Source organism: Carya illinoinensis, chromosome 13, assembly GCF_018687715.1.
Source record: "Carya illinoinensis cultivar Pawnee chromosome 13, C.illinoinensisPawnee_v1, whole genome shotgun sequence".
In the NCBI taxonomy this organism is placed as follows: Eukaryota; Viridiplantae; Streptophyta; class Magnoliopsida; order Fagales; family Juglandaceae; genus Carya; species Carya illinoinensis.
Genome location: NC_056764.1, coordinates 30401238 through 30418153, shown reverse-complemented (window position 1 = coordinate 30418153; position 16916 = coordinate 30401238). Strand labels below are relative to the sequence as shown.

Sequence of the window (16916 nt, the reverse complement as noted above, 5' to 3'; positions counted from 1 at the left end):
AAATGGGAGAAGAAAGATTTCAAATCATCTAAGATTCAAGAAATTCGTGAATCTAATTATTACGGATTTAATTATGGTTACGGATCTAGATCCGGTTACAGATTCAATTTTGCGACCCTGGTATCCCTAATTAACCAGATTATTTTTTTTTTTAATTTTAAATTTTTTAAAATCCTTACTTCCAAAACGAGAGGAACAAAGCTTCTGCTTCCGATCCGGTTAATCCAATCCAGACAATGAAAATCAAATGTGTAGAGTAATATCCAGAAGAGAAAAAGTAACAAATCCTGAAGGAACATATCTTTCATTCGCCCAAAAAAAAAAAGTGAAAACAAGTTGAATTCAAGAAAACCACCAATTAATTTAGCTTTTCTTAGCATAAGAGTACCGACAATAAACATTACCTCTACGCCATGGCGTTAACGGCTTCCAGAAGAAAGAAGTAGGTAAAATTGATGATCAACAATAATTTATTTTACATTGTGATGTAACAACAATATTATTTATTTTGCACTGTTATTTATTCTATTTTAAAAAAAAAAATTTTAAAAAGTATTAAAATTATTTTTTTAAAAATATGGGTAATTTAAACAAGATATCATAATTTTTTTAAAATTATTTTAAAAAATGCTATAAAAATAATTTTTAAAGTTTAAACAGTTTTTCTTTTTAAAAAAGTATTAATAAATTCAGATTAAATCTGGTTACAATCCAGATATCTGGATTTATAACTAAAAAAGGAAAAACAAATCCGGTTATCCTCTTAGATTATTTCTGGATTAATCCGAGTGGATAACCGCCTGGGTTTTAGAATCTTGATCCTGATTTTGTTACAGTTGGATATCCAGATCTGGATCCTGTTGCACACTCCTAATTCTACAACTGTTCATATTTACATATTAGTATAGTTTGATTGGTTACTGAGTTAGAAAATGGATGGCTTTGCATAAGTGATACTACCATCAAAACATAAATAAAAGAGAAAAAGTTTGAATGCTTATGAAAATTTGAAGGAGTATATCCATCGATTTGTTTGATGAAAAACTAAAGTAGATTAAAGTCGCACATCAGTCTAATTAGTATTCTGCAAAGACGTATGGGTGCAATTGTCTAGTGGTTAGGTAGGTTGAAAAGTAAATGGCAAGTGATAGTTTCAACGGTTAGCTACACTTCAAAGAAATTGCTGGTTGAATTGGTCTCAGTCAACACCCTCTCCATCATTAATTTCTTTAACGCATGAAGAAAGCTTACAACATGCAGAGCATCAAGAGGTTCAAAGAAATTGCTGGTTGGGGCTCTGCCAACACCCTCTCTATCATACTTTGTATTAAACTAATTTCTTTAACGCTTCCTTCAGCAGTAGTTTAGCAGATGAAACAATAAACTTGTACGATTAATTTCTCCTATTTAATATCTCTCACTCTCTCCGGTTGTCACTTTCCTTGCAGGTCCATGCCAAGCAAGGCCTTATAAAATGTTGGTCCCGCCTTGTCCTGATCTGTACGTATTCAAAGCAAACACATCTTCCTTCTATCCCCGTAGTGATTCCTCCAGAGCCCTTTTTACCATTCCTTAACCAACCGTCGACAAATGGCAGAAGCCATTCTCTTCAACGTTGCTGCAAAAATAATTGAGAGCTTGGGATCCCAGGCTCTCAAAGAGATCGGACTGCTTTGGGGTGTCACAGATGAGCTTGACAAGCTCAAGAACACCGTTTCGACAATCCAAGCCGTGCTTCTTGATGCTGAGGAGCAATGGGCAGTGAACCGTGAAGTTAAAGATTGGCTTGAAAAGCTTAAGTATGTCGTTTATGATGCAGACGACTTGCTGGATGGTTTCTCTACTGACTCTCTGTTGCGAGAGATGATGACTCAGGATAAGATGGCAAAAAAGGTACGAATCTTCTTCTCCAAATCAAACCAGCCTGTCTATAATCTGAAAATGCGTCATAAGATTAAGGCGATTAGACAGAAGTTAGATGCCATCGCAAATGATAGGACATTCCACTTGGAGGAACGCCCTGTGGAGATAGGAGTCAGGGCTAGGAAGAGGGATGATACTCATTCCTATGTACTTGCGGCAAAAGTTACTGGTAGAGAAGATGACAAGAAGGAGATCATAAAAAGACTTCTTTCTGATTCCGAGAACGTCGGAATCCTTCCGATTACTGGCATAGGAGGCTTAGGAAAGACCACACTAGCTCAATTCATCTTTAATGATGAGGAAATAGATAAACATTTTCAACTAAAAATGTGGGCTTGTGTCTCTGAGAGTTTTGAAGTGGAAAAAGTTGTTGGAAAAATCTTAGAATCGGTAACAAAAAAGAAGTCAGAGATTGCGGGAATGGATACATTGGTGCATAATCTTCGAGAAAAAATTGGTGGAAAGAAATACTTACTTGTGTTGGATGATGTTTGGAATGAGGATGTTAAAAAATGGGATGATTTGAAAGTACTGTTGGAGGTTGGTGCAAGTGGCAGTAGAATATTAATAACTACACGAAGTAAAAAAGTTGCACAAATTGTTGACTTTTGTGACTTTTGTAATCCCACACCGGTGGGAAATAAGAAAGAAGCAGTTTTTTGAGGTTATAAATAAGAGGCTTAGCCTCTTAGTTTAAGTGCACCAGTTGAAAGCTTATCTAGTAACTTTTGACTTTAGTTAAATTCCTCTATTAACCTTTTGTAAAAGGGAAAGAGGTGTAAAGTTAAAGTTTTACTAGTGGGGTAGCTTTGTAGGTGTGGTGAGGAGAAAAATTGTGTGATTGTAATAATTTTTCACATAGTGAATTTTCTTCTCTGGGTCTGGTGGTTTTTCTCCTGTTTTGGAGTTTCCACGTAAATTTCTTATGTTGTTATTATTTCTCTATTTTTCTTGTTATTCCTGCAAAGGGTAGATCCTAGGGGTGAATTTGGAGGTCCAAATTCCCAACACAAATTACCCAAACAATTGCAGAATATTCCTTACAGTGTTTAGACGAACGGGAGTCATGGTGTTTATTCAAGCAAGTGGCATTTGAGAATGGACAAGAGCCTGTTAATTCTAGAAAAGTGGAAGTTGGAAAGGAGATTGTAGAAAAGTGTTTAGGTGTCCCTCTTGTCATCAAAACAATTGGAAGGTTACTGTCCTTGGAAATTGAAGCCGGGTGGTTTTCTTTTGAAAACAATAAACAGCCAAAAATAAAAGCAAATGACATCTTACCAACTTTTTTTTTTTTTTTTTTTTTTTTTTTTTTTTTTTTTTTTTTTTTTTTAAAGAGCCGGTAGCCACCCACATAGCGGCCCCGTCCCAAGTTTATTAATTAGCCCTCACTTATGGCGGAGGAATACCGTGGTAACATCATAACACTTGGGGGCTTACAAGATAAACGCTAAGAACAAAGACCCAAAACCAAGTGTCCAAATAAACCAAAACAAAAGAACAAAACAACCAAAAACGAGACCAACTCTAACATGCCTAAAACAACCAACCCACTAAACGTAAAAACCAGAGACCAAAACAGCCAGGATCAAAACCAAAGCACCTGCAAAACGAACAAACAACATACAAAGTTCAAAGAAACCAAAAGAGAAACGTACCAGGACTACGATAAGCGCAAGTAGGGAAGACCAATTTTGTCCATACGAAGCAGACCACGGAGCTGAAACAATGTTTTGCTTATTGTAGTATATTTCCGAAGGATTATGTGATGGAAAAATCAAAATTGATAAATCTCTGGATAGCACAGGGGTTTATCAAACCATCCAATCAAAATGAATGTCTTGAAGATGTTGGTCATGATTATTTCATGGATTTACTTTGGAGATCGTTCTTTCAAGAAGCTGAAATGGATGATTGGGGAAACGTGTTTACGATTAAAATGCACGACCTCATGCATGATCTTGCAATGTCAGAGGCAGGATCGTTGATCACCAGATTAGAATCTGAGGAAAAAATCATTGGTGATCAGAAAACTCGGCACGTATCAGTCGTCGGCAATATAGATTTTTCCTCAGTAATTCCAACTTCCTCGTCTAGTGCCAGTAAGATACGAACACTTCTTTGCCTTGGTGAATTCAATAATTTGCACGAGTACTCAAGTACTTCATGTGAAGCAATCTTTTCAAGTTTGAAGTTCTTGCGAGTGCTGGGTTTACATGGAAGACAGCTTGATTTAGTACCGAGTTCCATGTGTATGTTGAAGCATTTAAGAGATCTTGATCTTTCAGGGAATGGTAAAATTGAGAAGCTGCTCGATTCCATAAGTAGGTTGCAAAATTTGTATACACTAAGACTCTCTGGTTGCACAAGACTTAAAGAATTGCCTAGAGGAATTACGAAATTAGTCAATCTCAGGCATCTTTACAATGATGGATGTTATAGTTTGACTTATATGCCACATGGATTGGGGCAATTGACAAATCTCCAGACATTATCTAAGTTTGTTGTCTGCTCTAATTCAGGCCCAGAGGATGGTGGCCGGTTAAGCGAGCTAAATAGACTAAATAGCTTAGGAGGAGAATTAGAGATTTGGGATTTGAGACATGATGGGGATGACTTCGCATTGGATTATAAGGGTAACCTAAAGGCGAAAGAACATCTTCAGGTTTTGTATTTATGGTGTAGTACAGAAAATATTTACGCATTTGATGAAATGGCATTGGAAGGCTTGGAACCTCACCCAAATCTAAAAAAGCTGGAGATAAATGTGTATGGAGGTGTGAGGGTTCCGATGTGGCTTTTGTCACTCACAAATCTTGTTGATTTGAAATTAAGTGCCAGCTGGAAGCCAGTGCAACAAACAATAACGAATGCCTCCTCCTCCTCCGCTTCCTCTACACCCATTGCCTTTTCATCTCCTCCTCTCTCCAAATTGAAGCGTATATACTTATATCAAATTGAGGATCTAGAAACACTACCAGTGCAAAACCTCATATCTCTCCAGCAATTGACGATAGCTGACTGCCAAAGATTAAAGTCTCTCTCCCAAGGTGTACAATATCTCACTGCACTTCAGAAACTGGAGCTTTCTGATTGTCCTGTGCTTGATCTAGGCAACGATGAGCACGGGATGCAATGGAAAGGGCTTAAAAGCCTCATCTCTTTGGAGTTTACGAGAATGCCGAAATTGGTGTCTCTCCCATTGGGGCTTCAACATGTTACAACTCTACGAAAGCTCCAAATCTCAGATTGTTCGAGCTTGGTGGTTATACCAGAGTGGATCTGCAATTGGGCTTCACTTGAGGAGTTCACAATTTATAAATGCTCTGGGTTAACATCACGGCCTGAAGCAATGAGTAGGCTAAACTCTTTGTAAATGTTGACAATTTTTTATTGCCCCATCTTATTACGAAGATGCGAACAAGAAAGAGGGCAGGATTGGCCCAAGATTGCTCACATCCCAGTGCGGCACTTTGATCTAGGTATTTTTCTACCAATTTTATCTTTATCCCAGCATCCACCTTCAACTTATAAAATTCTATTTGCAGAAACGACTTCCGAGTAAAGAAGAAACAGGGGAGAAGGATTGAGAGTTTGTTAAAAAATCTAATGCACTGCGACTTCTACAAGTAAATTACTTAGTTATGATTAACTCACTTTCTTTATTGTTTTATTGTCCCTATTCAAATAAGAAATATCACCATATGCATGATTCTTCACATCCAGGAGAATAGTAATGAGGCGGAAGAAGAGCAAAGGGAAGAAATATAGGAGGGGGTTGCGGAGGAGATCTAGGACTGGAATTCGGGGGCCACAATATTGAGGCTGTGTAATTTCAAGACAACAATTTCAACAGGGCCTGCATGTTTCTTAGCGCGGAGAGTGATGGCAATTTGATTTTTCTCAAGACCATCTCATATGTCTAAACTTACAGGGATGATTTGGTTTGCATGTTGGAGCACATGTATATATGAAGTTGATCATAGCTACATGATGGATGATGCTGCCAATTCCGCGCTTTGAACTCCTTAATTTTGTTACGGTAGTAATTCATGGCTGGACTTGATCTTTTGTTGCTCGACATACTAACACCCACCAAGGTAATGGGTTTTCGACTAATATTGGGCGACGAAATATTCTGGTTTTCTTCATATGGAGACACATCTCGACAGTTGCCTATGCAGGTTTTGGCCACATCAAAGTCATCGGTACTTGAATTTTGCAAATTTTATCAGAAGACTTGTAAGGCCATCAGCTAACTTGGTTTGCTTTTCTGAAGACATGGAAGAAACAAAATTCTAAAAACTCATCAAGATATCAGCTAATCTCCTTGGAATTGTAGTCGAAATGCATCATTTGAAGAAGGATTGTCGCTTTGAGAGATGTAGTCCAAGATATAATCATGAGGTTGATGGAGGAGGAGCCATTAAAACTTGACGGAGATATTTTATAATTCCAATCCTAGACTGAGCAAATTTATTGAAAGATATTCCTTGACATCTGCAAATTTTGCTGATCTTCTCAATTCAGAGTTTTTATGTTGTTTCGTGTGGAAATCTTTAAATATAAACATCCATTCGCTAAGCCCACTACCATTTGCTGCATATGAATATCTCCTTATGATTACAATGTATATATGATTAGAACGTGTAATTTTCTACCCGTCTGTTCGAGGACAAGAGCATTATGATTAGAATAAGAAATACTAATCTTGGATATCTTTCTTTTCTCCTCGTGTCCTATCCTCAACGTACGTTCATTTTGAACTTTTTAAGAGAACAATTGTTATATTATTAATAATACAATCAATTGTTAAGGAGCTCAAAAAAGAAAGAAATGGAAAGAAGGAAAAAATCTAAAGAAAAAAAAAATACAAAAAAATGGAATTGTAATTATCATTGAACCAAACAGTATTTTTTTAACAATCATTATGTATTTCACAAAAATTACTTCTCAAAATCCACGAGACCTTAAGTGATTAAAGTAGAAGGAAAGATTTCCCAAATTATTGAAGTGAAGTACAAAAAATGAATTGGTGAACCAAGGTAAAATCAAATGAATGAGAGAAGCATTTCAGTTGAAGCTTCAGATACGGTTTTGAAAGCTCCAAGTACTTTTAAAAGGATTCGGCTTCAAGTTTGCCAATAAATGCGATTTTGCTCACTTTTGAACCTTAATCTCAGGTTATGTAATGGATTTCGTGAGAATTGTAGTATCAAGTGCTTCAGGGCATGAATGATCTTAAGGAGAACTGGACAAGTCCTTGCAATTTTCATGCCATACATACACGTTAGCTTACCTTGGCCAGCAGTTACATTAACACAACCTATTTGTGAAACGTACAAAATCACACATCCAAAACCTGCTTGGAAAAGTTTATTTCAATTGGAGAGAAACAAAACAAAAGGTTCACTTGTGTTGGACTGCTGAACCTCCAGCTAAAATTATAACAACTTAAAACAAAACAAAAGCTTTATAATTCTTGGAAATAAAGCGAAGTTGATTGTATTATTTGAAGAATTATTGGTTATTTTCCGATATAACAATTTAATTCACGCAATTTACAAATTACTAAGCAAAAAATTATTGTATAAAAATCACGCAAAGGAAGTGAGGAGGCAGAGAAATAATAGGCCAATAGGCCAGGCATGTTAAAGAGCTAACTAGTGCAAACATTCAACAATTTTATATGCCCAGATATATTCATATAGTAAACAAGTGAAACCCTACAAGTTTGTCTTTGACAATTAAAACGTTGATCCTATAACAAACACTTTCTATCTTCTACTTTTCATCATTATCTGCTGACATTCAGCTGTTCATATGGGGGATAGAACAATAAGAAAAGGAGCAAAAAAAAATTAAGTTACATCCCCCAAGGCCCCTTCTACGATGACACTATGCAGTGCGTCTCTCAGAAAATAAGTACATAACATCTACAATTTCTTTCTTTCATCTGTAATAAACTAATGGAGAGAAAGGAAATTATGAATCTCGAGGACCATCAAAAGACTGGATCTTTCTTAGATTCCAGTGGAGGTCCTCATGGATGCTGCGTAAGAAGTCACTTGTGGAATCAACCAGACAAGCTGTGGGCACAGGCCAAGGCGCAATTACACATACTGGTAGTACAATCATTTTCTTGATGAAAAATCACATTTAGAGCATTTGTGCCAGGATTGTAAAACATTTTCCCAGAGCAAGTACACATACTATCACACAATTAACATGCTTTCAATGCAAATTAAACAGCTGCCATCTGTATGTTACAAGCATCTCAAACACCATAATTATTTTGATTGATTGTATCTATATGGTGTGCATATGTTGCTTCCCTTTATAAGAGGAAAACAAAAATATTTCCTGTGTGAAAGTTATGCAAATGGTATTGTTTATCAGAAGGTACAGCTAAAACAAAGCTACACAAGTTGCAGTAATCATCTATAATAGGCAAGCGGCTTTTTCAATTGGTATAGGCTTTCCACTTGCAAGATCACACAAGGAAAATTCATTGTAGCCTTCAATATAAGATATTCTAACTCGAATATCTTTCTGGATATTAAGCATGAATTACCCTATACAACCCAAAGAAATAAATTTCCTTGTAAGATTACGTGCCTAAATTATATAACACTGTTCTTATTGTAAGATATGGAGGCAAAAACATAGCTGTCGTCACAATAGCATTCCAATTTTGTAAGGTATGATGATATTCCACGATCAATTGTAACCTCATTCAAAACAAGTATTGGTTCTTCAGTATCATACTCATTTTTAGCCGCATCCCTAATAACATGACACTGCAAACGGTGTTGTAATGTGATACTAGCTAATTGAACCCTCAGAAACAGAGTCAAGGCATTCTCTGTTAATTTCAGTCTGAAGAATATGAAGGACCAACTTCCAGTCAGATAGGAGAAAGCCAACAATTATGTGAAAGATGTCATAAAAAGGTGTGGGTGGCTGAGGCCATTGTATAAAGTGGCGTCATTGGTTTATCAAATTGTTAGAGAAACAAATGCCTTTAAACAAGGAGGAAGATACGGAAAGGGGTCATAAAGCCAAGAGACCCTAAAGAAAATGGGACGATGGGAGGAACTGGTCCTTTGAACATAGATGCTGCCTGAAAATCAGTTGATAATAATTGCTAAGTACAGTCTGAACGCAAAAGAATCTGAAATAGATATCATTGTCTAGCATGGAATTCAATTGATGCAGATTCCAGGGTTTTAGACTTCATTTCCAAGAATAAACATACTCTTAACACTGGATTAGACAAGCATTATGCATATCACCTTAGCGATAATTAATGAAAAAATGATCATATTTAGAAAAGCTTACTTGCAATGATTGTAAAATCTGGCAAACCAAAAAGTAAAGAAAATCGGGAAAAACCAAAAAATGCAGTATTCTCTTCAAAGTTGATGAGTATACTTAAATGAATATTAAGCACCACTAGAGATTTTAAATACAAGATTATAGAAAAATCCCATGGTTCCTTAGTTTTCTATACATGTTAACCATGCACTGAATGGCTTTTTGGGTAAGTTACCTGGTGTTAACATTATAGACACTAGACCCATTCCATTATACACAAGTATCCAATGATTAAATCTTCAGGTTTGTGGTTCTTTTGGCTTGAAAAAATATTTCTTCATATTTGCCAATCTGTGCTACCAATTGTTCTCGTCCCCAAGTTTTCATTACAAGAAATTTGGTTTTTTCCGACCATCAAAAGTAGCCGCAAAACACCTATAAATCGTTAAGATAACTTATTTTAGGCAAAAATTTGCTCCCTGGACTATTGCCGCAATTGTCTAGTGCAAAAAAGAATTTTCCGGCTAACCTTTGTGAGCTTGCCAAAAAAGTTTTTTTACCACGCACAGATGGTTTTAAAAAAGCACCACTAAATATGGTTTAAACCATGGTTAAATCTCGCCAGCAATCTTTTCTGGCAATTTTTGTTACCAGAAATACTTTTATCGGTGTTAATGACTCGCTGGAAATAATCTAACAGGTCCAATGGAGTTATTTCCAGCGGCAGTAAATCACCGGAAAGACTATTTTCAAAAACAATTTTCTGGTGATAAAATTTTTCCAACAAAGTTCACTGGCCGGAAAAGATTTTTCACAAAATATAAAAAACAAAATTGCACTAAAGTAGAATACATAAAAAATATAATACTTGAAATAACGACACACATGCAGTACCAAGGGTTTGTTGTCTTCCCTTTATAGGATATATAATAATCATTGAAATAACTAAATCTAGCACTATTAAAATCTTTATATATATATGGACAATATGAATAAACCTAACAAGAAATATAGATCCACCATAATCTTCTCAAGTAACAATGATAGATTGCACACCACTAATGTCTTAGCTAAGTAAAGAAGCTGAACAAGATATCTTATATATAGATTGCAGATAATCAATTTAAGGAGCAGATCATCATTAATATGTTGAGCAATCAAGAGGAAATTAATTTACTTGTTTGAGTACTCCTAGAGGCGTCCACGACTAGAAAAGACGAGGAATGCTACTTCTGCATCACATAAGACTGATAATTCATAACCTTTCTTCAAGAGTTCATTACCCTGCTTGCAGAAGGTGACTTGACGATTGGTAGTGTTCTCGACCCTCTTGATCTCAATCTTTCCTCTACATATCTTGCAGCAGCAGTTCTTGACACAACTGCACAATCCGATCAAAGTGACGTCATTTTCTTTTTTCTTTGGCAAAAGAAATTGTTTTAGATCACATCAAACATATAGTACTAGGGCAAAATATTATATTAGAATATCTAAACCTCTCTAGGGTGCAGCAAGGAATTTTCTGAATCCCACAAGACACTCTGAGTAATAAGATGGGAAAAGATATTTTATCCATGCATATAGCAAACTATATCAGCTCCATAATAAAAACAGAGCCTAAAATTAAACGACCAAGATTTTATACTTGTTTTAGTACTTTAAGATGCGCATGACCGACTCCTGTTTCCAAACCCAATATGGAAATACAGAGAGAGAGAGAGAGAGAGAGAGAGAGAGAGAGGCAGTGTAGCATCACATACATACAAGGTCACTAAATAGATATCAGTGAAAAGCAAGAGAAAGGCAGCGTAGCATCACATACAAAGCTACCATAGATATAGATATATATATATATATATACAAGTATCATCCGTATATAGCATGTCAGAATCTCAATTATCAAGTGCCAAGATCAGACATCTCATCCAAACTTATCATAACAGAGAAAAGCAGAACATTTTGTTTGGTAAGCTCAGGAGTGTTTTCTTATTCAGCATCTACTACCCAAGACTAATTATAAGTCTTAACACAAAAAGACATTATTGTTTTCTACCAAAGATAAATAGCTGAATCTTTTGAGATGTGATATTTAACTAACACAAAAAGATATAAATTTCTAAGGACTCACATTGATGTTTCTCGTATTAAGGATGCATCAGACAATAGCACCTGCAAGCCTTCAAACCAGATGCAAGTTGAGCAGAATTACACTGATGCAGCAGACGTGACACCAGGAATGTAGGGACCATCAGAAGATTCAAGCACAAATCAAGGATGATTGCCGATTTTATTCTTTCTTAAAAAAACTCTTGCAGATTTTATGTCCATTCCAATAAAAGTTACCTTAGTTGTTAACGTTACAGTAGTCTAATTTCCATTTTGAATTAATTTCCTAACTTGCCTAAGCTTCCTTTATTAAGGAACCGAATAATGTAATGGGGGATGATCTGAATTATTGTAAGCATTACAGAGTTTATCAATAAACTTATGATTCATTGTTTGAGAAGACACAGCTCTTCTTGAATTTTCCTATATTTGTACGTTTCTACTACGTTAATTGGCATCGGAGCAAGGTTTCGCCTGGTTCAATGGCAAGAAACGATAACAACCAACCTCGAGATGATGCCCTTTGGGAATCCATCCAAATGCAAAACCAACAAAACCAGCAGCGGTTCAAAAGGATCGAGCGCGTCTTGCAGGAGATCCAAAGGTCTATTACCAACCTCCATGTGGAAGGCAATAGAGACCATAATGAAAGGCAACGGGATCATGCTGACCCTAGAGGGAGGGGACTCAGACAGCCACCAATAGGCAACACTGGAGACGATTCCTCCAGTGAGGATGAACTTGAGGACGCAGCGGTAGGAGAAAATCAAAGGGGTCGCAACGGTAATTCCAACTTCAAAATAAAAATTGATCTACCATGTTTCAATGGACATCTCCACGTTGAAAGCTTCCTTGATTGGCTCCTGGAAGTGGATAACTTTTTTGACTATATGCAAATACCCGAGAATCAACAAGTGAAATTGGTGGCCTATAAACTACATTGTGGTGCATCAGCTTGGTGGGAACAGACTCAAAATAACTGGAGACGACAAGGCAAGCAACCCGTCCTTGTGTGGCACAAGATGAAAAGGCCGATGAGGACTCGATTTCTCCCACCAGATTATGAGCAGCTCCTGTACCAAAAATATCAAAGCTGCAGACAAAGCACAAGGTCCATTAATGAATACACTGAGTAGTTCTATCGCCTAAACTCCAGAACAACCTATCAGAAACAGAAGGACAACAGGTGGCCAGGTATATTTTAGGGATACGCGTTGCCATACAAGACAAAGTGACACTGCACACCATTTGGACTCTCTCAGAAGCAGTCAATTTGGCAATGAAGATTGAATCACAACTCTCCCAACCCCCCACTAGGACACCAAGTTTCTCACCAGCAAACAAAGGAATTGAACCACCTGTTCAGCCGAATCCACCACATGTTCCTTCCTCTAGTCAGGACCCAACGACACAGAATAACTATCAAGCCCCTAAGTCCAACACCACCCCGGCAGCGAGTAGAGGGAGCACTGGCAACAATCCTTACAGCAGGCCGATCACTGGTAAATGTTTCCGTTGCAACCAACCAGGACATCACTCCAACAAGTGCCCTGCAAGAAGGTCAGTCAACATAGCAGATGGTGAAGACTCGGCTAGGGAAGATGACGAGGGATCAGAGGAAGAAGGTGAGCTTGTCAAAGGTGATGAAGGAGACTTGGTGAATTGTGTCATTCAACAACTCCTATTAGCACCAAAGCAAGAAGACCACACTCAAAGGCATGTTATCTTCAAAACTAGTTGCACCATTAATCACAAAGTTTGCAACTTGATCATCGATAGCGAGAGTTGTGAAAACATAGCGTCAAGGGCGCTAGTTTCAACGTTACAACTAGACACAAAGAAGCATCCCAAACCTTACAAGATCATTTGGATCAAGAAGGGGGTTGAGATGAAGGTAACTACCACCTATAAAATTCCTTTTTCAATTGGTAAATTTTACAATGATGTGGCAGATTGCAATGTGGTGTATATGGATGCTTGTCACATGTTACTCGGGAGACCTTGGCAATACGATGTGGACGCCACATACAGGGGGCGCGATAACACGTATATGTTTTGGTGGCATGAACAGAAAGTGACACTGCTACCTGCAGGAGAGCGACTGCCTGACACAACATCACTTGCGAAGAAAGCTAGCTTTCTTACTGTGAGCGAAGACCAATTCCTAAATGATGCAAAGGAATGTGGCAAGATTGTGAGACTAGTCGTGAAAGGAAGGACAGAGGAGGCCATAACCGATTTGCCACCAACCATGCAGTTCTTACTTAAAGAATTATTGGACATCACCCCACAAGAGCTACCAGCTGGACTCCCTCCCATGTGTGACATACAACATTGCATTGACTTGGTGCCGGGTGCTAGTCTCCCCAATTTACTGCACTACTGAATGAGCCCCAATAAGCACAATGTCTTACAAGACCAAGTTGAAGACCTCATCCGCAAGGGGCTGATTCGAGAAAGCATGAGTCATTGTGCTGTTCCGGCCTTACTCACCCCCAAGAAGGACGAAAGTTGGTGAATGTGCATGGGCAGTCGCGCCATCAACAAAATTACGGTAAAATATAGATTTCCCATACCACGACTGAATGACATGCTAGATATGTTTGCAGGCTCAAAATTTTTTTCCAAGCTTGACTTGAGGAGTGGCTGCGATGAATGGAAAACAGCTTTTAAAACAAAGGAAGGACTCTACGAGTGGCTGGTCATTCCATTCGGCTTGTCAAACGCACCTAACACTTTTATGAGAGTGATGCACCAAACTCTCAAACCTTTTACGTGGAAGATGATGATTTCTCAGAGGCATGGAAGAAGTGCGAACTCAGGCAACCCGTGGCTGATTTTCATGTCCAAGATGGGTACTTATTTCACGGCAACCAATTGTGCATACCACGGACGTCACTGCGCAAACACCTAATACATGAATTGCATGGGGGTGGCCTGGGAGGGCATCTGGGGCTTGACAAGACAATAGCCCAAGTATCCAAACGTTACTATTGGCCTCAGCTAAGACGAGACGTGGGAAGGTTTTTCCAGAAATGCCCAATTTGCCAAGTGGGGAAGGGTCACTCGCAAAATACCGGGTTGTACACACCTCTACCCGTGCCTGAGAACATTTGGGAAGATATGAGTATGGACTTTGTGCTTGGCCTCCCACGAACACAGCATGGAGTGGACTCCGTCTTTGTGGTCGTCGATCGATTCTTGAAGATGGCCCACTTCATTCCATGCGGAAAGATAGCCAATGTCTCCAACATCGCTCACCTCTTTTTCAAGGAAGTCGTGCGACTTCATGGAAACCCAAAATCAATCACTTCTGATAGGGACGTCAAATTTCTTAGCCACTTTTGGATCACTCTTTGGAAGAAATTTGATACCGGACTTAACTACAGCAGGACTTGCCATCCGCAAATAGATGGGCAAACTGAAGTGACTAACTGCACACTAGGCAATATGATTCGATGCATCTCAAGAGACAAGCCGAAACAACGGGATGTATGTCTTCCTCAAGCAAAGTTCGCTTTCAACAATATGATCAATCGATCAACTGGAAGTCTCCTTTCGAAATTGTGTACACTCGACCCCCAAAACACACTCTAGACTTGATTCCTCTTCCAAGGCTTCCAAGACTCAGCACGGCAGTAGAAAATATGGCTGAAAAAATTCAGCAAGTTCGTTCCCATGTCAGCCTCAATTTGGAGAAGTCCAACTCGCGATACAAGTAGATAGCTGATAAGCATAGGCGAGTAAAAATTTTCAAGAGAGAGACTTGGTGATGGTTCACCTTCGTAAGCAACGTTTTCCAGCAGGGACATGCAACAAGCTCAAGCACAAGAAGTTCGGACCATGTCAAGTTGTGTAAAGAATCAATGACAATGCCTATGTGGTTAACCTTTCCGATGGTATGTTAGTTTCCCCTACTTTCAATGTTGCGGACATATTTGAGTACCATCCTCCAGATGAAGCATTATACCCTGAAATTAGCTCGAGGTTGAGTTTCCTTCCAAGTGGGGTAGAATCTGATGCAGCAGATGTGACACCAGGAATGGAGAGACCATCAGAAGATTCAAGCACAAATCAAGGATGATTGCCGATTTTATTCTTTCCTAAAAAAACTCTTGCAGATTTTATGTCCATTCCAATAAAAGTTACCTTAGTTTGTTAACGTTACAGTAGTATACTTTCCATTTTGAATTAATTTCCTAAGTTGCCTAAGCTTCCTTTATTAAGGAACCAAATAATGTAATGGGGGATGATCTAAATTATTGTAAGCATTACAGAGTTTATCAATAAACTTATGATTCATTGTTTGAGAAGACACAGCTCTTCTTGAATTTTCCTATATTTGTACATTTCCACTACGTTATACATAGTCCTGATCTCAAGTTCTCTGCTAAAAATATGACTCATGCAAGTTAACATCAAGCCAAAACATAAGGCTGCACACAATCAAAACAGAAAATATGTTTTCAAGCCACCAAGTTTGCTGGTGGTAGGTGACAGTGCAGAATCTACATGAAAGGAAGAGGAGATCTAAATCAATTCAAGAACTCCGTACCCCACATAGGCAAAATAAATAAAGCATCATATTCCAGTTATACAACCGCATTCGAAGCACCAGAACAGAAGAAAGTTAGGCAGTTCTTCAATCTTGAAAATCTGTAGCATCACTCGTCATCACAAGAAAGAAATGGAAACATCAAGATTCCTAGTCTAGGGGAAAATATGATGATGTTAATTTTAGGAACGTTCAGTCATTTGTCAATTTTAGGAACATAATTGATGATGTTATTAGTCAATCTCTAAAAGGTTCCACATGTGTGTGGTGAATTATTCCTAAAATAAAATTTCTAAGGGTTTATACTTGCTAGGAAGGGGTAAGAGAAATACGCCCGGGGGGGAGAGAGAGAGAGGAATGAAGAGTGATGTAGAGCAAGTCCGTCGGCAAAGTCAGAGAAATCCACAGAGGGTGCTAAAAAGAAGAGAAAAGGTGTTACTTTGGAAAGGTCAAATTGAAATCGGATCTGATAAGAAATTTGAGATACATACTTCCATCATAATCTAACAATTCATGACTTCTAGTAAGACAAGTTAACCAAGGAATGAAGTTTGTTGGTGGTGAAAGTAGTGCACTGGGCAGGGTAAACAAGCATTTCTGGAAAATCTCTCAGAACCATGGCATGCCACGTCAGTCGGGATCCAACCTTGGTAGATTTAGTTGGTGGATGTAGAAGGACTCTCAATATAAATGAGTAGTACGTAGTTTACATATAGATCTTTATAAATGAAGTTTACATACTGACAGACATAACAATATTACATCATATCTATTTTATGGTAAAAAGGGGTTTATGATCTGAGCTAGGTACCATAATTCCACCAAGGCACCCCTCACCAAAGACCTCCTGATTAGGGGAAACCTCCAAATTGTCTTCTACTTTCCTCCCCTACAACCAGTTAAGAATGCACAAAAATAAATCCACATCAATCAAAACTTAAGAATATTACTTGAATCAAATTATTTTTTAAAGTAAACAATGTCAACCAAAAATATTGAGACGCTATTTCCAATCCAA

At 37.9% G+C, this 16916-nt stretch overlaps 1 protein-coding gene and 1 long non-coding RNA gene across 7 annotated transcripts in view; one reads left to right on the top strand and one right to left on the bottom strand.

The window, feature by feature from the left end:
* Positions 1–16916, bottom strand: part of LOC122291371 — a 50814-nt gene that overhangs the window by 32821 nt on the left and 1077 nt on the right. The window contains exons 3-5 of one of the 3 annotated variants that reach the window (XR_006236606.1): positions 11366–16787; positions 10415–10618; positions 7596–9043 (exon numbers count right to left, since the gene is read on the bottom strand). This is a non-coding gene — a long non-coding RNA (uncharacterized LOC122291371). Of the gene's footprint in view, positions 1–7595; positions 10619–11365; positions 16788–16916 lie in introns of those variants that run through there. The other 2 variants (XR_006236605.1, XR_006236604.1) reach the window with 2 other exon arrangements.
* On the top strand, positions 1363–11521 carry LOC122291365 (putative disease resistance protein RGA3). 4 transcript variants are annotated; one of them, XM_043099063.1, is made up of 3 exons: positions 3270–5402; positions 5469–5549; positions 5647–6636. In XM_043099063.1, exon 1 carries the CDS (start codon positions 3689–3691, stop codon positions 5294–5296), a length of 1608 nt encoding a protein of 535 aa, XP_042954997.1. In that variant the 5' UTR covers positions 3270–3688; the 3' UTR covers positions 5297–5402; positions 5469–5549; positions 5647–6636. The 4 variants fall into 4 exon arrangements, with proteins under 4 accessions (XP_042954999.1, XP_042955000.1, XP_042954998.1 ...); XM_043099065.1 differs by lacking the exons at positions 3270–5402; positions 5469–5549; positions 5647–6636 and adding exons at positions 1363–1893; positions 11387–11521; XM_043099066.1 differs by lacking the exons at positions 3270–5402; positions 5469–5549 and adding an exon at positions 1368–1893.

What these genes read in the sequence shown, in the direction of transcription:
- LOC122291365 (XM_043099063.1), top strand. Translation starts at nt 3,689, where the DNA reads ATGGAAAAATCAAAATTGATAAATCTCTGGATAGCACAGGGGTTTATC.